Source organism: Ranitomeya variabilis, chromosome 2 (assembly GCF_051348905.1).
Source record: "Ranitomeya variabilis isolate aRanVar5 chromosome 2, aRanVar5.hap1, whole genome shotgun sequence".
NCBI classification, from domain to species: domain Eukaryota; kingdom Metazoa; phylum Chordata; class Amphibia; order Anura; family Dendrobatidae; genus Ranitomeya; species Ranitomeya variabilis.
Window position 1 is genome coordinate 117,715,435 of NC_135233.1, and position 26,929 is coordinate 117,742,363.

Here is a 26,929-nt window from a genome sequence, read left to right on the forward strand (position 1 = left end):
TATCCTGAGGAAGGCTAGAGATATGACGGATTTGACAGTCGAAGGTCAACGGATTGCTATCTACCCTGACTATTCCGCTATGGTCCAGAAACAACGAATGATGTTCACGGGTATCAAGAGACGGTTGAGGGAACTGGGGGTGCAATACTCCATGATGTTTCCAGCGCGTCTGAGAGTGGTCGCGTTTGATAAGGTTCATTTTTTTCAGACGCCGGGGGACGCTACTCAGTGGATCGATATCAATGCTAAGAGACTTAAAGGAAAGGGAGATTGAACTAGGGGAGGGATCCGGTTGGGAGATATTTTACTGTCAAAAGGAAAGTGAATTGTGATTGATGGTGTATTTGCTAAAGAGATGTTAAAGTTTGTGGGTGGAGATGGGCATCTATAATTAAATGGCCTGGGTTTGTTACCGGGGCTGTTGGGTTAGGGGGAGGGAAGGTTTGCGCGTACTAAAATTTGTTTAGTTCCTTCGCTGTTGTACTTTAATATAAGTTGGAATCCTTTGTTCTGTTGAAAATGGCGCCGAATCTGATTATAAACAGTAGCTGGAGGCGGGTTGAGATGATATCGTTAGCAAGAGTGTTCGCAATGGGTGATGGCGCCCCACTCTTGAAAAGAGTTAGAATGTTTTGTTTCGGGGGGGATAGGGGGGGAGGAGGGGCTTGGCAGGGGAGGGGAGGGAAGTTAGACAGCTCACGATCAAGTGTAATGATAAAAAGTTAGATGATGAGTCACATGATGGGAGGCCACTTTAAGATACTTAGCTGGAATGTGAGAGGTCTGGCGGATAAGTCTAGGCGAGCTGCGAGTTTACAGTATGCAAGAGACCAACGGGCTTCTATGATATGCTTGCTGGAGACGCATTTGGTACGGGAGAGGGTGGATGTACTAAATAGGCGTTGGATTCAGAAGGGATATCATTCTACCTTTTCGACGTACTCGCGAGGGGTGTCAATCTTAGTACCGGTGGGAGTGCAGTACGAAGAGGTTAAGGTATGTGTGGATGTGGATGGTCAATATGTGGTAATACACTGCTTGTTGTGTGGAGTGAGGGTGTGTGTGGCGGCAATGTATATTCCACCTCCCTATTCAAGCAGGAAGATTAGAGAGGTACTGGAAAGAGTGGAACGCTGGGGACCGATGCCATTGTTAATTATTGGAGATTTGAATAATATTTGCGATGACTTTTGGGATAAAAATAAGAACACCCAGAATAGGTCAGGGGGACACACGACACCATTTGGAACCTATGTCGGTGAAATTGGTATGATTGACCTGTGGAGAGTTAGACATGTTGGAGAGAGAGGGTATTCATGTTATTCTCCAGCTCATGCTACGTTATCCAGAATTGATATGGCATTGGGTAATCGTCTGCTGGACACAATGGTGGGGGAGGTGCGGTATCTGCCGAGAGCACTGTCGGACCACAGTCCAATTGAGGTGGAGCTTGGATAGTCGAGGGCGCAGGCCGTAAGTAGGAGAGAATGGAAGATCCATCCTAATTGGTTACATAGTATAGATTTGGAATGTATAGGACAGGAGGTAACGGAATTCTTTGTTTTAAACGAAGGGAGTACAGAGGCTATTATTGTTTGGGATGCAATGAAGGCGTATCTGAGAGGGTTACTCTTTAGGGACATTAGTAGGTGTAAGCGGAGGACGAGGGAGGCAGAGAGGGTGGCGGTTGATGGGTTGAGGGCTGCAGAAGATGAAATGGTAGTGTTAGGAACTCCTGAGGCTGGGAAGAGATTGAAAATAGCGCAAAATCAAATGGAAAAAATTATTTTGAGTAAAGCTGAAAGGAAGCGGGATTTTCAAAAGGTGACTTATTATCAGGAGGGAGAGACTGTGGGCCATATGTTATCGTTGGTGGCCTCTGCTCAGAGGGGCTCCTCATTTGTCCATTCAATAGCAGCTGCTGATGGAAACGGGGTTACTGAGACATCTGAGATTTTAAAGATTTTTGCGGACTTCTATGCGGACTTATATTCCTCCCGGGTAGAGGGGTCGGTTGGAGAAGTAGTAAATTTTTTGGAGAGTCTGGAATTACCGACATTGAGTGAAGTGGATAGAGTGAGCTTGGAAGCCCCTATCACTGAGGAGGAACTGAGTCGGGCACTGAAATCCATGGCCAATGGGAAGGCGCCGGGGGTTGATGGGCTGCCCGCTGAAATTTATAAAAGTTTGGAAGACGTGTTGATTCCTAGATTAAAGTCGGTTCTGGAGGAAGCTAGGTGTCAAGGGTGTCTGCCGGCCTCTATGAGGGAGGCCATTATAGTGGTTATTCCGAAGGAAGATAAAGATCTGGGAAAACCTGAGTCATATCGTCCAATATCTTTGTTAACCATAGATGTTAAAATTTTAACTAAGGTGTTGGCTTCTCGTTTGTCTGGTGTCATCACTAACCTTGTGCATCCGGATCAGTCTGGCTTTATGCCTGATAGATCTACGGCGGTTAATCTGCGGAGGCTGTACATGAATCTTCAGATGAGTTCTGACAACTGTGGTCGAAGGGTTATTGCGTCTTTGGATGCCCATAAGGCGTTTGACAGTGTGGAGTGGGAATATCTATGGCAGGTGCTGACGTGTATGGGTATTGGGCCGCAATTTGTGTCTTGGATCCAGCTCCTATATTCATCACCGACAGCTAGAATTAGAGTAAACGGGGAACTGTCTCAACCTATAAAGCTGGCTAGGGGTACAAGACAGGGGTGCCCGCTTTCGCCTCTTTTGTTTGCTCTGGCTGTGGAGCCATTGGCGGCCAAGATTCGGCAATCTGAGGGGGTTCCTGGGTTTAAATATGGGGAGGTTGAGGAAAAGATAGCGTTGTACGCGGATGATGTTTTGTTGTTTTTGGCTGACCCAGATGAATCTTTGAAAGGAGCCATTGAGATTATTGAGAGATTTGGCTCGTGGTCGGGACTGACGATAAACTGGGACAAATCGGTCTTATTCAAGGTAGATGGTGTGGGAGAGAATGAGAATGAGTTATTGGGAGAGGGGAGGCTTAAAGTTGCATCTCATTTTAAATATCTTGGAATATGGATCTCGGTGCCAGTTACGGAATATTTACAAAGGAATTTGACTCCTGTTATGGGAGTGCTAAAGGCGAAAGTGGATGCGTGGAATAAGTTGCACTTGTCGGTGGTAGGAAGGGTCAACCTTATTAAAATGGTTTTGATGCCTAAATTACTATATGTTTTTCATAATGCGCCAGTTTGGATCCCACGTGGGAAATTTCGTCAGATAAATGCCCTTTTTAGAAGTTTGATATGGGGGAGAAAGTACTCACGTATTAGCCTGGAGACGCTTCAGCGACCCAAGGAAGATGGTGGTTTGGCTCTGCCCAATCCGGAACTATATTTTCTTGCAGCTCAGAGTCAGCATTTGAAGGGTTGTGAGCGGATGGCGTCTTCAGGTGCGGTACAAAAATTGATGGAGGGGGTGACAAGCAGACGCCCGGTGGTGCAGTGTTTGGAGGATGGCTCCTTGGGAGCTTTGGGAAAATTATATCCAACCATGTTCCTGATAAATAAGTTGTGGAACAAACTGAAGCATATTCGGGGAGTTACGGAATTGACTAGATTCACACCGCTATGGCTTAATAAAAATTTAGTGGAATTTGCGGCTCTGGGGGTGCTGGCGGAGTGGCAGGCTAAAGGAATCTGTTATGTTAGTCAGATAGTTCAACAACGAGTATTAAAATAATTTTCCCAGTTGCAGGCAGAATTCGGGCTAAAACCCTCCGGGGAATATCAATATGCTCAGATGAGACACGCTTTTGGAGCTCAAAATAGGGACGCTGGACTCAGAATTCAAGAAGACATTGTATTGGAATATGTATGTGGTGACGGGACTACAAGGGGAGTTATCTCCACCCTGTATAAAGACCTATTGCATACACATTTGTTGGACTTTCCTATAAAAGCGAGAGCTAAATGGGAAAGAGATCTAGGCCCAATGGAGAATGAGACCTGGGAGTCGGTGCTGGAGTAGGTTCCACGCGTTTCACTAAGTGAGCCGTATAGGTTGTCGCAGCTTTATATTTTGCATAGAGTCTATAAATCTCCGGAAATTCTTTATAAAGCGGGGCTGCGTGCTGACTCTGAGTGCCCGAGATGTAGGTCTGAGAATGCAGGAATATACCATATGATGTGGACGTGTCCAAGACTGGCTGGTTTCTGGTTGGTGGTTCTGAGTAGAGTGGAAGGTGCATATAGATGTAGGGTCCCGAGAGACCCGATTGTATGTTTACTGGGATATGTGGATGAAATTGGAGTGGAAAATGCTGGGAAGATAGCAATTGCTAGGATACTATATATGGCTCGGAAGGTGATAGCACGGAACTGGATTAAGGAGGATCCGCCCTCTAGGAGAGAATTCCTCCAATATGTTAAACATGGTCTTGAACTAGAAAAGGGGGTTTACAAGAGACGCGGGAAAATAGAAACGTTTGATAAAATGTGGTTTCCGTGGTTTGAGTTGGGATAGTGGGAAAAATGAATGGGGAGCTGAGGGCCTTTGAATGGTTGAAATTACTAGATGAATAAGCGGTCACAACTGAGATAAGTGGAATGGTATAACATTAATAGCAGATATCGAAGTTTCAATAATGATGAGCTGTCTTTTGGGGAGGGGGGAGGTTGGGAATGTTGGGGTTGATGGAAAATGAAAAAAATTTGTATGTAACAAATTGAAAAGTTATTGAAATGTAATGCTCTTTGTTTATTCTTAATAAAAACCTATTTAAATTAAAAAAAAGAATAATTGTGCTTCATAGACTTTCTGCGTGATTGCATTTTCCTCTGAAGTTTCCTATAGACTTGGTGATATTTGCACCAAGTGTTGTGGACTTGAGTTTCTCTCTGCAACTGTTTGAATCACCGTGTGATAATATAGACTTTACCACTTATAAAACTGTGTCCTGTAGTTGTCTTGTTCCACGCAAAGAGTCTCCTGAGTTATTCCCTATAATTATTACAGGATACTCTAGCCTAAAAAAAAAAGGAGACTGCTGGAACAATGACTGCAGAAAGCAGACTAGAGCAGGTGTTTTCCATAATTAGATCACTGCAGAAAGATGTGGAAGGTCTGCAAAAGCAGTTTGGAAGCTTTGAACTCAATCAACAAGTGTTTGGACAGACTTTGCAGGACTTAAGCACCCGCATGGCAGCCCAGGAAAACAAACTTGCTGGCATAGAGTCCCAGTATGTACGGGCTTTTCAGGACATAAGCACACAAATAGCTGCACAAGCGACTTTTCCCTCTGGGCAACCGCCACCAGCTAGCCCACCTAAGTTGCCCCCATTCAGATTTAATGGTGATCGCGACAAATTTCGTGGCTTTGTGAATCAATGTATGCTATATTTTGATGTGCATGCTGACCGTTTTCCTAATGATAGATCCAAAGTATTGTGTGTAATAATGCTGCTGACCGCACGAGCGCTCGCCTGGGCGAATCCGATGATTGAGTCTCGTGACCCACGGTTAAATAACTTGGATGATTTCTTGGCCACTATGGCATTAATTTTTGATGATCCTAATCGCAGTGCAACCGCTGAATCTGCTTTATTGTCTTTACGCCAGGCAAAACGTTCTGTTATTGAGTATGCTACTGAATTCAGGAGATTAGCGGTAGATACCAATTGGGACAGTTATGCACAATTGCCTATTTTTAAAAGGGGTTTGTCTAGTATTGTAAAAGATGAAATAGCTCGCTCTGAGTCACCACAAGAGCTAGAGACATTTATACAGCATTGTGTGCGCATTGACATTCGCCTTACTGAGCGTAGGCAGGAGAAGTTTGCTGCATATAACCGTATTTCTAACTTTTCCCTTCCTTCCAAAGAGCCTGCAGATAAAACATCTCGGGAGGTGGAGGAGGTGCCCATGCAAATTGATTCCGTTCAGAGGCGCGAGATCAATGAGCGCCGGGAGCATCGCCTTCGTGAAAGTCTATGTTTCTAAAGCGGCCAGTCTGACCACTTCTTGATCAATTGTCCTAAGTGTCCTAGACGGCAGTAGGGGAGTATGACAACTGTGATGACGAATCTGACATCTCTGAATGTAGCCTGCCTTTAAGTGCTGTATTCCATTCACTTTCTATGACTTCACCCCCCAAGGAGCTTAAGGAAAAGAACTCTCACTGTTCTCTCCCTATTAAGATCCTGTGTTCAGGACAGTGGATTTCCAGTGCAGCTATGATTGACTCTGGTGTAGGTGGCAATTTCATGGATTTTGCATTTGCCAAGGAACATGGTATTGAAATTCAGCAAAGAGCCTCCCCAATTACCATGGAAACAGTGGATGGGTCACCTTTAATCTCTGGGCCTGTGGATCAGGAGACCGTACCCCTTGAAATTTTGTTGGAGCCTAATCATCAGGAGCAACTTTCTTTATTGCTAATTTCTTCTCATTTTCCTGTGATTTTAGGCATTCCTTGGTTACGTTCTCAGAACCCAATTATCAACTGGGTGACCAAGGAGATTATCTTTCCAACAAGGAGCAACTCAGCGTTAACAGAAGCTGTCCCTGAGTCCACTGCTACGGAACCACATGTACAGGTATTTTCTTTACCTCCAGCATATAAAGAGTTCTCTGACATCTGTGACAAGAAGAATGCTGATCAGCTTCCTCCACACAGGCATTATGACTGTCCCATTGAGTTGCTTCCTGGGGCAGCTATTCCTTTTGGTAACGTATACCCTTTGGTGGCACCTGAGCTTCAAGCCTTAAAGGAGTATATTGATGAAAATCTGGCCAAAGGCTTCATACGTCCTTCCTCACCAGCAGGGGCATCTATCTTTTTTGTAAAGAAGAAGGATGGGACCCTGAGACCCTGTGTTGACTATCGGGAACTTAATAAGGTAACCGTACGAAACCGTTACCCTTTGCCTCTGATTCCCGAATTACTGGAAAGAGTCCGCCATGCTAAGGTGTTCTCTAAACTGGATCTTCGTGGGGCTTATAATTTGGTGCGTATTCGTCCAGGGGATGAGTGGAAGACAGCATTCAGATGCCGGTATGGACACTTTGAATCTCTTGTGATGCCCTTCGGTCTTTGTAACGCCCCTGCAACATTTCAACACCTTGCTAATGACATTTTCAGAGATTTGTTGGACCAGTTTGTGGTAATCTATTTGGACGATATACTAATCTTTTCTGACTCTCTACAGGAACATGAAGAACATGTCAAAACTGTTTTAAGACGTCTGAAAGAGAACCATCTGTATATTAAGCCGGAGAAATGCGAGTTCCATCGTTCTGAGATACAGTTCTTAGGTTATATCATTTCTACCCAGGGGCTGAACATGGAATCTGGTAAGATTCAGGCTATCCTTGACTGGCCGGTACCCAAGAACGTTAAGGAGGTCCAACATTTTATTGGTTTTGCAAATTTCTACAGACGCTTCATTCGAAATTTTTCTGATATTGTCCTTCCCATTACTTTCTTGACAAAGAAGGAAAAGCCCTTTAAGTGGTCATCACAGGCTCAAGAAGCTTTTGATCGGCTTAAGATCTGTTTCACATCAGCACCGCTGTTGATACACCCAGATCCAACACTTTCTTTAATTGTGGAGGTGGACGCTTCTGATAATGCTTTGGGGGCTATTCTCTCCCAAAGAACTAGAGAGAAGGGTCTGCTACATCCTTGTGCTTTCTTTTCCCGTAGACTAACCTCAGCAGAGAAGAATTACGACGTGGGAGACAAGGAATTGCTGGCTATTATTGCGGCTTTCAAAGAATGGAGGCATCATCTGCAAGGAGCTGCACAACAGATCATAGTGCTAACTGACCATCGCAATTTAGAGTTCCTTAAATCCGCTAGATGTCTTTCTCCTTGTCAGGCTCGTTGGAACTTATTTTTAAATCAATTTAACTTTGTTATCTCGTTCCGTCCAGGTTCTCGTAATGGGAAGGCTGATGCTTTATCCCGAATCCATGCTGCGGATTCCGTACCTGGAGCCCCGTCCAAGACCATTCTATCTGATGCCAATTTCATCGGAGTTATCCACGATCAGGACTTGTGGAAGGAGTGCAGGTGGTAGTTGATTGCCTGACTAAAGCTGCTCATTTTGTTCCGTGCACCGGCCTCCCCTCAGCTAAAGATAAAGTGAACTTCGTTATACAGAATGTGTTTCGGTTGCATGGGGTTCCGGATGAGATCATCTCTGACCGTGGAGTGCAGTTCACTTCAAGATTCTGGAAGGGGTTTTGCTCTGCACTCAATATTAATGTCTGTCTCTCTTCCGCTTATCATCCCCAGACAAATGGTCAGACTGAGCGTACCAACCAGACGCTGGAACAATATCTAAGATGCTATGTCAGCCATCTCCAGGATGATTTGTTGGAGTTGCTGCCATTAGCCGAATTTTCATATAACAATTCTCAGAGCGCCTCCACTAAATTTACACCTTTCTTTGCCAATCTGGGTTATCATCTGTGTATCTTACCTAGGTCTCCAATTATTTCTCCGGTTCCAGCAGTGGAGGAAAGGCTGACTGCGTTGAGGCAAAATCTGGAGGTTCTGAAGGAATCCCTGACCACAGCTCAAGAACGTTATAAGAGATCAGCTGATCGATTCCGGAAACCTGCACCCATGTTCAAGGTAGGAGATTCAGTGTGGTTAGCAACTAAGAATCTGAAGTTAAACGTTCCTTCACAAAAACTTGGACAGAAATTCATTGGCCCTTTCAAGATCAACGGTATTGTGAGCTCTGTGGCCTGCCGGCTGAAGCTGCCTAGGACTATGAAGGTACACCCAGTTTTTCATGTATCTTTACTAAAGCCTGTATCTCCTCATACTTTCCAGGAACGTATTGTGCCACCTCCGCAGCCTGTGGTGATTGATGGGCAAGAACAATTTGTGGTGGAGGAAATTGTTGATTCCAGGATTCGCAGGAATCGGCTCCAATATCTGATAAGATGGCAGGGATATCCCCCTGAGGAAGACTCTTGGGAACCTGTGGAAAACATCAATGCCCAACAGAAGATTTCTCATTTTCATCAGAGATTCCCTGAGAAACCAGGTCCAGGATCATCCTGAGGCCGCTTCTAAGGAGGGAGTAATGTCAGGACTCTGAACATTTTTTATTACCTTTTTGTGCATTACTGCCCTTTTCCAAGATGGCGTCTTTGGTCTCATGTGCACTGTGTCTTCCTGCTATAAAACTCCACCCCAGCCTTCAGTCTGTGCTAGAGTATTCTGCCTTGCATCCAGCTCCTGACCTCTGGTGACTCCCTGGCTATATACCTGCTCCTGTGAACCTGTGGGGTTATCCTGCTACTCTGCTCTGAGTTCCTGCTGCATACACCAGTTCCAGTAATCCGCCTTCATCTGCTGCTCGTGTTTGCTTCCATCTGCATTTGCTGGACATGTAAGCTGTTTCTGCTCTGCAAGAACCTGAGACTATTACCCAGACCTCCCTGGTTGAGCTAAGATATTATTTGAACTGCCTTATAAGCATATCTATCTGTGTTGTGGACTAAGCAAGGACTTATTCGTGTCAAGTATCCTCAAGAATAATTGTGCTTCATAGACTTTCTGCGTGATTGCATTTTCTTCTGAAGTTTCCTATAGACTTGGTGATATTTGCACCAAGTGTTGTGGACTTGAGTTTCTCTCTGCACCTGTTTGAATCACCATGTGATAATATAGACTTTACCACTTATAAAACTGTGTCCTGTAGTTGTCTTGTTCCACGCAAAGAGTCTCCTGAGTTATCCCCTATAATTATTACATATGAGGTCAAAGAAGCTGGCCAAGGAGCTCAGAGACAGAATTGTAGCAAGGCACAGATCTGACCAAGGTTACAAAAGAATGTCTGCATTACTCAAGGTTCCTAAGAGCACAGTGGCCTCCTTAATCCTTAAATGGAAGAAGTTTGGGGCCACCAAAAGTCTTCCTAGACCTGGCCGTCCAGCCACACTGAGCAATCGTGGGAGATGAGCCTTGGTGAGAGAGGTAAAGAAGAACCCCAAGATCACTGTTGCTGAGTTCCAGAAATGCAGCAGGGAGATGGGAGAAAGTTTCACAAATTCAACTATTCCCTTCAGCCCTCCACCAGTCAGGCCTTTATGTCAGAGTGGCCTGACGGAAGCCTCTCCTCAGTGCAAGACATATTAAAGCCCACACTGAGTTTGTTAAAAACACATGGAGGACTCGCAGACTATGAGAAATAACATTCTCTGCTCTGATGAGATGAAGATAGACCTTTTTGGTGATAATTCTAAGCGGTATGTGTGGAGAAAACCAGGCACTGCTCATCACCTGCCCAATACAATCCCAGCAGTGAAACATGGTGGTGGCAGCATCATGCTATGGGGGTGTTTTTCAGCTGCAGGGACAGGACGACTGGTTGCCATTGAAGGAAACATAAATGCAGCCAAGTACATGGATATCCTGGATGAAAATCTCTTCCTGAGTGCTCTGGACCTCAGACTTGGCCGAAGGTTCACCTTCCAACAAGACAATGACAATAAGAACAGCTAAAATAACAAAGGAGTGGCTTGAGATCAACTCTGTGACCATTCTTGACTGGTCCAGCCAGAGCCCTGACCTAAACCCAATTGAGCATCTCTGGAGAGACCTGAAAATGGCTGTCCACCAATGTTCACCATCCATCCTGATGGAACTGGAGAGGATCTGCAAGGAAGAATGGCAGAGGATCCCCAAATCCAGGTGTGAAAAACTTGTTGCATCATTCCCAAGAAGACTCATAGCTGTACTAGCTCAAAAGGGTGCTTCTACTCAATACTGAGCAAAGGGTCTGAATACTTAAGACCATGTGATATTTCAGTTTTTCTTTTTTAATAAATTTGCAAAAATTTCTACATTTCTTTTTTTCAATCAATATGGGGTGCAGAATGTACATTAATAAGAAAAAATGAACTTTTTTGAATTTACGAAATGGCTATGTGTGAGAGTGAAAAATTTAAAGGGGTCTGAATACTTTTTGTAACCAGTGTAGGTAAACTAAATGGCATCTTATCACGTATTCTCTTCATTCACATTCGTAAACTCTTGTGATGGGCCCAAGTCTTGTGATGGGCCCAAGACTTATTTTGATCACCAAGTTTTATTTTGAAATATGCATTTGCTTGCTTGGCAATTGTTGTTGATGTTTGTCGTTTGACTGGGATTGGTGAAACTAAATTAATCAGGGCTGTTTAGGCACTTGCGATGAGAAATAACAGAGACGGACAGACCTGAAAGAAAGGAAATAAGTGCGTAAATAAAAAAATAAATTCTGCTAACTCCTTTTATACAGAATTCTGGAATATGTTTTACTATACAGAGTGGCACACAACCTCTTGCCACACTGTATCACATGTAACTGAAATAACATCCTGTTGTCGGTCACCCTGGTCGTCCTCCACCTCTCTCCACTCTAGGGCGGTTCGCTTTCAAGCGAACAGGAGAGCGCTAGTGCTACCCTCGATCCAGCCTAGAGAGATCATATTAAGATAAACTGCAGAGAAAAAAATGACGTGATAGAAGAAAACTACCGTAACTGCTGTTTTGAAATCAGCATGCCAATTTTAGTCTAAATTGGCAGAAAAATATAACTCAATAAAAATAATGTTCAAAATTGCTCCTTGGTGTTATCCATCCACTGATGACACATTGATGGTAAAACCAGGATGTACGGACCATACACTGATGACACACTGAACCATAGCACTGATGGCATTGGTAAAAATTTTTATCACGAACACGTTAAAAAACACAAACGTGTGACTGAGACCTAACCAGGAGAAGTGAGGAGAAATACTATCAACTACTTGCAACTGTACTTCTAGCAATTGGGTGGGACTGCATCTCCTAGTAATATATCGTCATTTGCTTATATAGGAAAACCCATTTACTCATCGCTTCCATCTGCCGTATTCCAGGAATAAGAAGGAAGTAAGACTTGCTGAAACAATTGCTTAAAGGTGGTTAGTAATCACTGGGTATTGTTGGTCATTAGGGTTTGCCATTGCAACAGCATATAATATTCATCAACAGAAACTATCCGGCCAAATACTTTTTAGATGTGACATAATAGCTTTATACAGGACATTTTCCACATTAGCAATTGATGGTAAAATTACTTTCTGATTGGTGGAAGTCTGACGGAACTGACCCTGACCAGTCACAGAAAAGCAGCAATCAGTGTCCTTGTGTTATGTATAGCACCTCTCATCCAGGAGCTGTGCAGAGAAATACTAGTTTCTTGCAATTGAACTTCTACCAATTGACAGTGGTCCGAGGGATCTGACCCCTACTGATCAACAAGTGATGGTACATCTTGGCACTGTGCCATCGTTTGCTTATCTGAAAACGTCTATATATGAGTTTAGGAAGGAGTAGATGGCATGATTCTGAAACTGGTAATGTATGGTGTCCACCCTGGGAGACTGTTGTGCAGGTACAGTACTAATAGTTCTTGAGGGATTTGTTTGTAGAGTCTTGATGTATTCATGAAGAGACATTTAAATATAATTAACTTGTGTTTTGTCAGTCAGTTTTGACAGGCCGTGGTGTGGCTGTAGGGTTTGCACAGGTTGCAGTCACACCTAAAGGCCCCTTTCATGTGTGAGATGATAAGAGTACTACAAGTGGTAAGTGATGGTTGGAAGGATTTGTCACTAATTTTCTATCTGTGCCTAGGCAATCTCTATTTTCGGTTATGCCTCAGAATTCATTTTAGGTGGCTCACTCAGATGTTCTTGTAAACGACCTGAAGACACAGTGCCTCATTGTTAGGAAAGTTACAACACAGTTTATTAAATGCCATTTGATATGAACCTTAATAAGTCTTGTCCCTTATCTCTTTAGCTAGTAGAAAAAAGCAGGAGTAAAAATATTTTCAAAACCAATTCTATGGTTTCATATGGAGTCATTTTGGTCAGTGCCATCTGTTTTGCCGCTGAATACATGGTATTCCTGAACTGAACTGTGCATGGTTCTTCCATTAATTGTAGATACTTCAGGCCAGAACCAAAAACGTGTCTAAATATAACTGTTGGGTTTAACTGCAGCCTTAGGCTTTGTTCACATGTAGTTTTTTACATGGATTTTGAAGCAGCTTCAAATACTCTTTGAATACATTTTTTTGTTCATATACCTAGTTAGTTTTTTTCTTCTCAAGGAGGTGTTGAAAGCCTCATAGCGGGAAAAAAAAGCAGTGACGTCACTTCTTTTATGAGAATTTCCCATGGACAATTGACTTTCTCAAGTCAAAAGGCTGCAAAAAACTTTGCATGACAAAAGGCTTAAAAAAAATGTATTGGATTTGAAAACCTTGTCAGAAACCCTCATTGCATTCCTGGGGAAGGGGATTTCTCCTGAAAACATTTCACATTTTTATACCTCATAAAAACTCATTATGATTATACTTTAAAACGGAATCATGGTTCCCAATTGCAAAGTTTGCAATGAAGTCTAGCACATAGTAAGGCTTTAGTTATTTTACACATGATGCGTTTGTGTCTTATATAACTGGCAGAAGTCGATTCTTAGCGGGACCTTAGAATTCTTAGCAGGACCTTGCTAGTTAATAAAATCCTGTGATTACAGCAGCCTCTGCACCTATTCAGATGGAGAACTATCAGGGTAGAGGGGAAGTATTATGTGAGCTACCAAGTCTGAATTCCAAATGTTACTGTCTATGGTAGACGATGATAATGAATTCCTACTAGGTAAAAAGGAGAAAGGACAGCGCTGCAGAACAGATGATTAAAGTGTTGAATCAAAAGGCTTCGTATAGTACTGCCCTTGAGGTTTTAAGAACACAGTTGACTAGGGGGGCACTTTAAGAATTGATAATGGCTATTTGCTTAGAAATATATTATTTATTATACATTCCCATACTTGCTACTTGACGTCCCCTTTTTTTTGTAAAAAAAAAATTAGGCCCAGATCTGGGGCAACTCATTATTTGTAATGTGTTAGTTGTTCTATATGTTGCCCTGTCGTTGAGTGTCTTACCAATATACATTATTTGGTCAGATGCTTGTGAGATCCTCCTTGTTCACATGCTAATCCCAAGTGATGTTGATGACCTACTTCCTCCCATTGAAAGCGAGTGATTGTTTGTCTCAGCCCATCCGTTGTCTACCATCAAATTATTAATGCCTAGAAATTCAACTCTAGGTACCTACCCACAGTCAGATGACAGGAGATGGGGGGATTTCTCAGGATATTTCTCAGCTATTGAAAGTGTAGGACTATCTTTAACTTACTGGCAATGAGAAGCTTACAACCACTCACTATTATTATTCCTCCTAGTACTCTAAATACACTGTATTGCTATTATTATTACTGGGTATCCTGTTATGTGCTACATGTGAACCTGTGGGAATGCAGGCCTACCGTATGGGAACAAAACCGATTATTTTTCCCTCGTTACATGAGACCGGTGGCTTTGGTTAATATTCGGAGCACATCACTGTTTTGTATTAATTCCATTGACCTGTACCTGTGTGCATTGCAGTACGCAGACCTCTCTGAGCACATCTTTCTCATTGGTGTGCAGAACTCACACCTGTAATTGTGCACACACGTCTATGTATAGTGAAACCTCCTCTAAAGGCCGGGTTAGGAAAATCACTTTTTTTTTAGCTGTCATTCAGACAACCGTTTTTCATGTAATGGCTCATAATATTCTATGGAGCTGTTCACATATCCGTGATTTTTTTACAGACCGTGTTTCCACAAAAACAAATTACGGATACCAGTCCATTTTTGATCAGATCAAAATTACTTAAACAAGTTTTATAGATCCATAAAAATCATGGACAGCACACGGACGACATTAGTGTTACAGCCTTTTGCTGTCCGTGATTTACATTGTAATGTATCGGAAAAGCTTTGCAATTTATTTATTTTTTCATACATGAAAATCACTAATGAAACACTGAAAACTCATGGACCGTTTTTTTTACGTATGTGAGAAACCATGGACATCTATATGAGGCCTTAGAATGACCAGAATTCCTGTGACAGATTTCTAATTCCATCATATACAAATGTATACTGGCCATCCTCTCCCTGAGTCTGTCATTTTGATGACATTTTGGGTCATCATCTTATAGATTTCTCAGTATATTATTATTCATATGTACAACGAAATATATTTACCGTATATCTTTATTGTTTTCCTTGTTACCCTTTAGAGTGGATGGGCAGAAAAAGAAAACTCTTTGAGGAGATCAGAGAAGGTAATATCTCATTATGGTGCTCTTTATTACCGCATGTAATGTGTCCTGTAATAATGATTGTTTCCATTTCTATTTGTAAACCTGGAATCAACTTTTAGAAAGCCCAATTTTATCTAAACTAAAATATAATTCAGTCTGAAACTGTATGATATTTATAAGGATATAAACTTCTTCCGGGGGGCAATTAAAAAATAATGAAATGCATATGTTTTCAGTTAAAAATCATTTTTTGCAATTGGGTTTCATTAGAAAAATGTCAACCTATTCTGCATAGAGGATACAGAAACCAAATGGCTATTTATTTTACTCTCTTATATAACGCCATTAACTTCCAACACTTTATAGATATTATCATCACAGTCCCCATTGGGGCTCATAATCTAGATTCCCTACCAGTAGGTCTTTGGATTGTGGAAGGAAACCGGAGAACCTGGAGGAAACCCACACAAACACGGAGAGAACATGCAAACTCCTTGCAGATCTTGTCTTTATTGGGATTTTACAAACGTGTCACAGAAAAATGCGGCAGCACTCACCGATCCTGGAGTGATAATAGTCCTTTATTCAAGCATGACAGACCACAACATCTTCACGGCTCGGGGGTGTGCAAGGTTACAAGGGTGTGCAGGGATCGACGATGGCCGTTTCGCACTAAGTGTAGCGCTTCTACGGGTCAGTGTCTGCCGGTAAGTGACGCTGGAAGAAATAGGTAAACACATACAAACTCCTCCTACCCCGCGTCCCAATCAGACACCGTTAAAGTACATTGTGTTCTGCCCGGTCAGAGTTGCCAGTTTTGTTTTTAAATGTTTTTAACACATTTGCACAATGTACTTTAACGGTGTCTGATTGGGACGTTGGGTAGGAGGAGTTTGTATGCGTTTACCTATTTCTTCCAGCGTCACTTCCCAGCAGACATTGACCCGTAGAAGCGCTACACTTAGCGCGAAACGGCCTTCGTCGATCCCTGCACACCCTTGTTACCTTGCACACCCCCGAGCCGTGAAGATGTTGTGGTCTGTTATGCTTGAATAAAGGACTATTAACACTCCAGGATCGGTGAGTGCTGCCGCATTTTTCTGTGACACGTTTGCCATTTAGTTCTATTTTTCATGCGAGCACCCGTGATCCGCAGTCAGGCATTCTTTTGTCCAAAGTACGTATCACAGTTGACTCCGTGTTCCTGAGCTCTGCTGCTCAATGTTTTTCTTTTTGGTTCACTGCATTTATTGGGATTTGAACCCAGGTCGCCAACGTTGCAACAGTGCTAACCACTGAGCCACCGTGCTGTCAGTGAGCTCGTTCTGGGGTAGAGTTTGTGACTCTTCTCAGAGGTGATTTACGACCATATCAAGGTTCAGGACAACTTCAGAAGAAAGATAACACTTACAAACTCTGCAGTCAGAACCAGGTCTTTGTAGTATGGACTGTCATACATGAGCCCTGATTCATCAAGTTTGGCGTTTTGCACAATGAAGGGTGGCGCTGAAGTAAGATGCACTAAATTCAGTAAGAGGCGTGCATTTCTTAATGATTCTGGCGCATCTCTCAGCTACTGTATGCAGATGTAGAAAAAGTACTACATCAATAATTATTATAATGCCGATGTGCCACGTACACATTCAATGTGAACATAGCTGAAAAAATGTCCAGAATTCCAGCCAGGACTAATATACAATACACTATCAATATATTAACTGTGGCCTGTAGAAATGAGCAGATCGCTTTGCCCAACCCCAGTCTGCCAGGTCAGGGCTCTGTGTACGTGGACAGGAGATGCTTGAATTTACTTTGCTTCCAGGTTCTCTGGCATGTTTTTCATTTGCTAACCTGGCTTGAAGTCATTTATGCAGTGTGTGGCGCACAGGTGATATCTCGCCAGGTTGGTTAATCATAAAGCGAGCCTGGTATCCCGGAGAGTAAGGAAATTCATGCAGCTCCTGTCTATGGCTGGAGAGCCCTGACCTGATTCATAGACTAGGGTTGTCTAAAGCGATCGGTTCATCTTCAGTGGCCTGATCTGGCATGTCTGGACTTCAGGTATCATTTAAATCCAACAGTAAAACAAAACATCACAAACAATAAAAAAACAGGATCTTCATTTAGATATATAATAAAGCATAAAATGGCAAAGCTGGTTCTTCCATAAGAAGAGAACCTTAACCCCACGTGTATCGCTGCTAAAATGTATGGCTTCCTCAGGGGTAAAAATAACGCTTTGTCAGTTCGTCAAATATTTGTCAACTCATAGATAACTGCAGGCATAAATTATATGTAATGTAATGATCCCGAGTCAACATGGCACAGGACCAGATGTAACGCATCCCAAAGATGCCCTTAGAAAGGATGGGTCCACTGACAACTAATAACCTAGCATGTGTACACAATGGCGATTAGAGCAATCCTCAGTCCATGTCGTATGGATGCTCCAGAAGATGACTGGTGTCCATTCGCTAAGTACATCGCTTTGAGATCTCAGGAGTTGAGATATCAGGAGATGAGATCTCAGTGCCAAGATCTCAGGAGATGAGATCTCGGTGCCAAGATCTAAATTTGCGCATGCGTCACCTACGGTGGCCATTTTCCCAAAGTCCACTGCATGGAAGAGTACGAAACGTGAGTTCTGGGCTGTCACAAAATGTTGGCAGAGCCCCCGCACCGCCAAACACCTTATCGTACCTGCCTGGGGCCCACAGCCATCGTCTGACTCCAGCAACAGCAACCCTGGGACCCTGCTCCACCACAGCTGGTAAGCTCCCTCGCAGCTACAATTTGGATTACAAAACACACTCCCATTTTCTCCCTCCAAATTTAGGGGAAAAAAGTGCATTTTATAACCTAAAAAATACAGTATTTACTGATTCAGATTACCGTGTTGTGGAGCGTGGATTTGTCATCTCCATGTCATCGAATATCATTTCTCCCTTTCAAACTAACCCCCACTACAATTAGGGCAAAATATTATATTTGTCTGCAAACGCTTTTCGCAAAAATGTTTTCTGTATTATGGAGTTTAAGCTGCTCTCACTCTACGTCTACCTTTTTCATAGAGAGATGTTGAATTTATGAAGACGGCATTCATCCAAGTGTACCATGACACCGCATACCCTCTCCTACAGTCCACGTTCCTTCAGGCACCGAGATGGGCAGAGGATGAGACTGAAGCTGCACGCTGGAAAGCAATTGCTGATTTTCTAAAGCAAAATCGTGAGAAAGAAGGGGCCATTCATTTCCTGCTGTCTCCTGACAGTCTTCACAAGCCTTTTGATGTTTCAGAGATAACATATGATTTTCTTGAAACAGCAAGGACATCTCTTGTCACATTGTAACTTTGCTTGTTAAGGATCCTCAACCCCTGCTTGACCAAATCCCATCCATGGCCACCATTTCAATTAATATGGCTCCTACAAAAACAGGGGTCTAAATCTAAAATGAGTCAAGAAGTTACCAGGTTATGGCCACGTTCAGTATTTGGTCAGTATTTGGTCAGTATTTTACCTCAGTATTTGTAAGCCAAAACCAGGAGTGGGTGATAAACACAGAAGTAGTGACTTGTTTCTATTACACTTTTCTTCTGGTTGTTCCACGTCTAATTTTTGTTTACAAATGCTGATGTAAAATACTGACCAAACACTGAATGTGTGAACATGGCCTAACACTAATTCATAAAAGAAAAAAACATCATAGAGGGTTTCATAAGTTTACCAACTAGAGTGCAAGCACACCTGGCCACTTACATATGAATATATCATACCCAAAATTCATATAAATAAATAGACTGTAAAGTGCTGGTGCATACATTGAAGTTAGTCAGTAAGATAAATCCATGCACTGTAATAAAAGCATAAATAAGTAGTGCATACAGGCAATGGGAGCTTGCACGTGTCATCCCAGCGTGTGTTTCGCCATCGCTTCTTCTGGGACTCCACCATTACCTCAATTGATATAATGACGTTGACCTCCATTATGTTTTATGTATTGTTTTCTGATTTACTGATAAACAGAGTTGGACCCCTGTTTTTGTTGAGTCTTGTAGAGGATCCTGTAACCTGAAAACTCATGATTGTCTGGCGGTTTCTTTAATTAACCCTACATAGGGTCATGCAAAAATTTTTAGTTCAAATTGTGTTGGCTTCCTTCATAATACATGTGTGCAGAATGCTGTATGTGAAAATGGCACCACTCTGGGGGGTAATTATATAAGGTTTCAAAAGCCTCCCCTTATTTTAAAGGGGTTGTCCTATCCAAATCAATAAGTCTACAATCACTCTGTGTGACTGCAGATCTATGAAACACCCCAGCGCACTGTATGTTGCAGGGATCTTCTGGTTACTTTGCCGGCAAATACGTATGCATTATACATACTCCTGGCCAGACCTTGACTTGTGAGTGCGGCCTCGCATCATACACTTGTATGGAGCGAGGATGTGCCCACTAGACTGGCTAATGTCTAATGCATAGCTTTCTGCCGTTCCCGGCTCAGAAAATAGCGAATTCATAAGTCTGCAGTTACACAGAGTGATGGCAGACTTATCATTTTGGAGCGGAAAACCCCTTTAATTGAATAATTTATGGTATCTTACTATGTAGTGACTCGGGAATAATGCCAGTAACTGGAGGGTGGCTGCTCAGTGCTGAGATGTCGCACAAGAGTCATATGACACTATTAAGTGTCAATCATTCCATAGAGGAGTAGGTCTGTATTTTATGGATATGCTGGACGTTATAATACTCTGTCAATTTAGACAAATATGGTTGGACAATTATTTAATAAAGATGGTGCCCCTCAACAGCCATGATTTTAGGTCACAGATGGTCACAAGTTAAATTGTTTTTTCCCTCAATTTTATTTATGTTGTTTCATCATTTATTTATGTCTTGCACAACAGTGTATGATTTTTTTTTTTTAATCCAGCACATTATTTACAAGACCGATATCGCTTGATTGTTTTGTTGGATTGTTTGTGATTAGTTTGTTTATCCTCAATTATTATTATTTTTATTGAATAGGTTTTTTTGTACTTAATAAAGTATTAAACAATGATCTGTCTCTTTCATTGTGTCCTGGTATATGTTTAGCAGAAGACTTTTATAAAGTCCCATGATTGTTGAAAAGTGAAAAAAAATAAAGTATCTGATTTCACATTCTTCATCCAAGGCAGCTTTTAAGGGAATGTGTCATCAGAAAATTACATATTGTGTAAATCAGCTTTTTGTGTTCCAGGTTACTTTTTAAAAATATTTTTTATTTAAAGAAAAAATAGTAAACTTGCAATTTTCACACTTGCCATTGGGACTTTTTTAAACTCATCATTGTTGTCATTTCAGGAAGAGTTTTCAGCGAGCTCCTTATCAGCAGAGGCAGGTTTACAATGACAGGTGACTCTTCTATATACAGCTGCTCAGGCGATGCTTCAGTACAAAAGATATTGTCAGGGTCTGATCATTGCTGCTAACGTACATGTGGATTTCCTGAATCATCAGGAAATTATAGTAGATAAAGCATCAGTGGCTCGTGAAAATTGCAACAGTTTGTGATATGGGACGAAAAAACATTGCCAACATTTTTTTTCACAACGTCACTGGAATGGCGCTGCCACAAGAGAAGAGTAGTGACTGTTCTTATTTTAATTGGGTCCGTGAAATGAATAAGCTCTGGGTGTCCACTAGTGTTCAATACCTTTTAGAAAGCCATTACTCTAGGTAGGACACTGTTGATTGCAATTCGTAGTTGATACTTGGGAGGGGGAGAAAGATTGATCAAAGCATTCAGCCCTATGAAGGCAAAGTGGACTTAGCTGGTCAAGTGGGTGGGAGCTGCACATGTATGAAAACAACCATTACCTGCTGAGTAATAGCTGACAACAGACCTTTACATTGGCTTAAGCAATTTTTCTACCGTATCTTGCACATTTTAGAAGATTCCAGAAAGATGCGCTTGAATAATATTGTAGCCAGGAGCCCTAATTAGGACATATAGGTGGTTAATGTAACCTCAATATTGAATTACACTTGTGTCTGAATCAATGGGTAGATTGATTTTTTTCTATTTGGCCATGCAGTTGAAACTCCTCCTTCACCCAATCCAGAAGCCAGCAAAAATAAGATTTTAATCAATATATCACTGAACACAAGAACAATTTCTAAAATTTGGACAAGACTGGGTTTCATAGGACATTAACATTTCTGAAGAAGAACAGTGTGAAAGTGATTCAGTGGCCAAGTATGTCTCCTGATCTGGACCTGAATCAAACATCTATGGGGAATTCTGAAGAGACAAGTTGAGCATCACTCTCCATCCAGGATCTAAAAGGGGTTGTTCATGAAGAATAGAAAAAGACACATGTTGCAACATGTCACCAACTTGTTCATTCCATGCCTAGAAAACTTGGTGCTGTCTTTAAAAATAAAGAAGGTCATACAAAATACTAGATGTAGTAGTTTTTGATGTGGGGTATACTCAATTTGCATCAACTAATTCGGGCAAAAGTGAAGCTTTTGTAATGAAAGTTATATTAATATCTTGACTTTTGTGTTCTGAGTTGAAAAAATGGTTTAGTCTTTAGTCTTGTCACAATTTTGGACATTTTGCAGATGTCTATCGTGAATCCCAGCTCTGTCCAGATGAGTGCCATCATATACCCTCAAATATGGACTCTGCACTATTTCAGTAATGCATTGTCTCAGGTTATTCAGATCCTGTGGCTGGTCGTGGGGTGGGAGGGGCTGATACACCGAAGTTGCAGGGTGTTAGACCTGAAAATCTTGGAGTTTGATTCTGGTATCGATAAACATCTATAAGGAAATGTTAAGGTGCACTATCTTGCTGATAGACTACATTTTTGTAGATTTTACTCTATGGTTTAAAGAGGACCTATAACCAAGAAAGGTGGCCATTTTTTGCTTTTATTTTATTCCAGCTACTCTGCACTTTATTTTTTAAATCCGCCAAGGGGGGCGTTGCTCATAGGATAATGCCAAACAGCCTAAAAACACACTCCTACCGAATCCCATGGCCATGTCCCCTTGGTAAAGACATTCCTTTGACACGTCCAGGTAGGAGTGGCCAAAGATAGTATCATCAGCAATGAAAAAGGGACTGTAGACTTTAAAGGGTATATCTGGGACTTTAAAAAAAATGTATCTAAGCACTAACAGGCCGGTAACTGAAACTTACCTGCCTGTTGTGCACAGCGCAGTTCTTCAGAAGCCTCCGCTGATGTCACGTCCACAGAGTGGAGGCTTCTTTTCCGCTCTGTTGACGGTTCGGGACTTCCGAGTTCATTCTGATTGACAGCCAGATACCCGCTGCCTAACTGGGGGAGCCAGGTGTCAATCAGAAAGACCTAGGAAGTCCCGCCCCGTCGCATCAGCACAGGCAGCTGGTTTCAATTACCTGCCTGTTAGTGCTTAGATACATGTTTTGATTTTTGCAAGTCCCTGATACCCCTTTTAACTACAGGCCTTAACTTTTGCACCATCCTTTATGAACCACCCTGTAGGGATATCAAAAGGCATGCACACGGCCATGCTAGTCATATTCTACTTGTAATGATATTATGTAAACCTACATAAGATGGCAAATATAGCTAAAAGGCAGGGGCTATTGAGAGAGTGAGGGAATGTGATGGGGTTGTTTTCTGAGGAAAGTATGGATATTGCAGGCTCCGTGTCATGATATTTTATTGTAGCCGAATCACTTCTAAGCTAATATTGTACAAAGTGATAAGATATTTTTAACTTTGGCAGTTCTGACTTCTCCAAATCCAATATTACTTGAGTACACAAACCAATGGCACTGTTTGAAAAGCTACTCAAACATGAAATATGTAATTAAAAGTTGTTAAACTTCCACGTATCTACTTATGGATATGCGTACAGATGTCCATAGTGTTGGAACTTCTTGGCCTCATGTCCATCCCCATAGCTACTTATAGTGGTGCTCCTATTTAAGGCAGAAATCCGGTAAAATCTTGTAATGTCAGACATAGATATGAGAAGTTGGGTTGGTGAAGTCTATGAATTAGGACCACCATTAATTTCTAGTAGAAATGGCTCTATTGAGTACTTAGACCCTTGTATACAGATTTCTCTTACAATAAATTGTATTCTGTTACTGAAAGTAAACTATAATCTAGCGTCTGACCGTCCCTTTGTTAAGTCACATTTTCAGTATCAGAGCTTCAAAAGATCTTAAGGGCTCTATAAAACCCTAGTATATGCCCCAATGGATCACATGTAAAGCGCCATGGAATAAATGGTGCTATAATAATAAATAATAATAATAATAACAATAGGAAAACTTTTGTTGGATAAAAATCAACAATTCTGTAAAACTAAGATATTATGTCACTTTGTACAGTGAGCAAATACATTTAAAGGTGTCTCTCAAACAAAGTACATTTTAATCAATAGATCATGGAGTAATAATGAGTACCACAATTTGATGTGTTAAAAAAATATCCCTGTGCTGAGAGAATCTTATAAATGTGCCCTCTGTTTACTGTGTAATGGTTGTGTCCGACCATACAGAGCTGCTCCAGTTCATTGTCAGCACATACCACAGCTCCTAGCCAGGGCGGGGTGGGGAACATAATTTACTTATGATAAGTGAGTAAAGAGATGAAATGGCAGGGACTCACAGCTGCTGCTTCCTGAGGATACACATCTGATTTATCACAGGATTGAGTGTTTCGGCCTCATCTCCAGTCCCCTGAACTCATCATAAATCATGCTAGTGATGTATAAGCTCAGCAGCTGCTGGTTCTCCTACTTCACTGACTTGCTTTATGATGAGCTGAGAGGTTTGGCAAAAACATTTTTGTGTTACCTCACGCAGGGAAATGTTACCTCAGAACAGACAACCCCCTGCTGTTTTGTCTGTATACTCACTTATCATAAATGGATTATGCTCCTCCCCCTGACCAGGAGCTGTGGTAGATACTGATCATGAACTACAGCATCTCTACAAGGTCACACACAGCCATTACACAGTACACAGCAGGGGCACATTTATAAGATTATCTCAGCACAGGATTTTTTTAAACACATCCAATTGTGGAAATTATTATTAATCCAAGATCTATTGATTAAAATGTACTTTGTGTGACAATACCTTTAAGCCTCTGCCAACACTGTAGCAAACAGTCTTAATACCTAATCTGATAAAAATGATTTCCTTCGATTACAAAGTTACTAGAAACCACAATGTTAAGGCTATACCAACATACCCATTTAAAAAAAAACATGTAAAAAATGTAAGTGTATTTCATATTTTTTTTGTTAATAAGCCCTTCTATTTTATGACATTTATAATTTTTTTACATTTCTGGCAGAAGCCTATGGGTAAAATATCTGATCCATTTCTAATGTATGCTAAAATTGATGGCATTCAAAACTACAATTCATCCTCAAAACAAGCTCTATACTATGTAGATGGAAAAAAAAAAGTTATGGCTCTTGGAACAAGGGGAAGAAAAGTGCAAAGAAAGTACAAAAAGAAAAAATCTCAGAATCCTGGAAGGGTTAAACTGTGGATATGTTGAATATTGCAGTGGCACTGCAGGACGCCACGAACATCGTCTTGCCTCGCATCCTTATATTGCTGGAGGCACAATGATGTCATTGCAATGCTAGTGACAGTCTGTGGAAGAAGAGAGGGCAGGAAAATTCAATGTGAGGAGAGTGGGTTTACTAATTTTATTACATGCCAAGGGGGGCACAGTATCTATCCTAAAAACTATAGCAACCACAATTGATCAATTTAGTACGGTAATCAGGCTTGTATGGCCCACAGGTGAACAAGTGAATCCCGCCAGTGGACCCCTGTACAGGATTGGGGCCCCCACTCTTCAACATGGGCAGTTGCTGGCACAGTACACCTGATTTCCTTTGTATAAACAAAGGCAGGATCTCATCATTCATTTACCAAAATAAAAATAACAAAAAATACCCAACTTATTATTGAATAGAAGCATACGTAAAATTGTAAAAGTGGGTAATGTAATATTTGCTTGTAGCTGATCAGTAGGCCCCTAGAGTCAGTGTTACTGGTGGGCTCTTGGCACCCCAGGCCGATGCTGACTGCAAGTTAAATCAGACTTTGTCTTATCCAGTCTAAGGTGTCAAACAATGTCTATAGGGATGATAAATGCAAATGCAATTGTTTCATTCACTTAAAAAAGACGCTAGTCCAGTGTTGAAGCGCATTGTGGAAATAAAAAACATTGAACACATCTTGGTCCTGAGGACTCGTAATTACAGCAGCACAGCCTAGTATCGTGGTGTTGTTCAAATTGGCCACCTATCCTGTTGGAGACCATCCCCCGGCTGCAAGGCAGCAGCAACTGATATTTTCAGATGTTGATAGAAGTTGCACCTGCACACAACCTTTTCAGGTGAGCACCTTCCTTTTACTTGTGGTCTTGTGTGGCTTTGTTCCCTTACAGTTTTTGTACCAAACAGGTCTATACAAACTATCAGTAGGCATTTCCACGACATTGGGCTACAAGGCAGATGTCCAGCTACAGGTGCTCCATTGACTTCAAACCAGGGCCGCCATCAGGGCATTACTGCACTTACTGCTGTATGGGGCCCAGTGAGCAGCAGTACAGAGGGGGGCCCAGGCCCCACCTCTTATGCATCTGCTCTCTGGCTCTATCGTGCAATGAAGTTCTGTGGCGGCACACACCTCAGTGCTGGGAGTTTTTCTCGGAGTTCCACAGCCATCTAACCTGAATGGCTGCACAACTCCTACTCCCTCCGTCCTCTGGACCTCCAGTCAGTGGACTGCAAATGATGAAGTGATGGGAATGAAAGTGCAATGATGGGAGGGGGACTGCAAATGATGAAGTGGGGGAGACTGCAAATGAAGTGGGTGGGAGGGGGACTGCAAATGAATTGCAGCCTCCCTCCACCTTCTCCCCTCATCCATTTAATTAATTTTATAAAGCTTGCAAATGATGAAGTGAGGGAAGGGACAGGTGACTGCAAATGATGAAGTGGGCGACTGCAAATTAAGTGGTGGGATGGGGACTGAAAATGATGGTGGGGAGGGGACTGCAAATGATGAAGTTGTGGGGGAGGGGGGCTGCAAATTATGAAGTGGGTGAGGGTACTGCAAATGATGAAGTGGAGGGAAGAGAGACTGCGAATGATGAAATGGGAGAAGAGACTGCAAATAATGAAGTGGGAGAGGACTGCAAATGATGAAGTGGGGGAGTTGATTGCAAATGAAGTTGGAGGAGGGGGACTGCAAATGATGAAGTGAGGGAGACTGCAAATGATGGAGATAGGGGGGAGGGAGGGCACTGTAAATGATGAACTGAGGGTGGGGGACGGGGACAGCAAATGATCAATCAAAGTTGGGGAGAGCAAGTGATCAATTGAATTGAAGGTGGGGGAGTGGGAAGAGCAAATGATGACTTGGGGAGAGCAAATACTGATGAATTTTGAGGGTGGGGGAGTAAATGATGATGTATTGAGACTGATGCATGAGGACAGTAAATGATTACTTGAGGGTGGGGGACAACAAATGATGAATTGGGAGTGGGTTAGCAATGGCAAAGGGAGCTGACCTAACACAACCATTAAAAACCTCATGGATAGCGTGTAAGTATGTCTTTTTCTGCGCTTGGTGCTCATACTGAATAAATCAAGATGTTTCGAAAATGTTGTTTATATTTTTTCACCATCTGTAAATCATCAACTTGTCTATTGA

At 42.0% G+C, this 26,929-nt stretch overlaps 1 protein-coding gene across 10 annotated transcripts in view; it reads left to right on the top strand.

Annotated features, from left to right (window-relative positions):
- NPHP1 (nephrocystin 1) overlaps positions 1-20,253 on the top strand; it is a 109,346-nt gene extending 89,093 nt beyond the window's left edge. For 6 of the 10 annotated variants that reach the window (XM_077282884.1, XM_077282878.1, XM_077282880.1 and 3 more), the window contains 3 exons: positions 11,858-11,911; positions 15,166-15,210; positions 18,261-20,253. In XM_077282884.1, coding sequence (XP_077138999.1) covers positions 11,858-11,911; positions 15,166-15,210; positions 18,261-18,539 — 378 coding nt within the window. In that variant the 3' untranslated portion in view covers positions 18,540-20,253. Of the gene's footprint in view, positions 1-11,857; positions 11,941-15,165; positions 15,211-18,260 lie in introns of all 10 variants that reach the window. The other 4 variants (XM_077282887.1, XM_077282886.1, XM_077282881.1 and 1 more) reach the window with 2 other exon arrangements.
- The last annotated feature ends 6,676 nt before the right edge of the window (positions 20,254-26,929 follow it).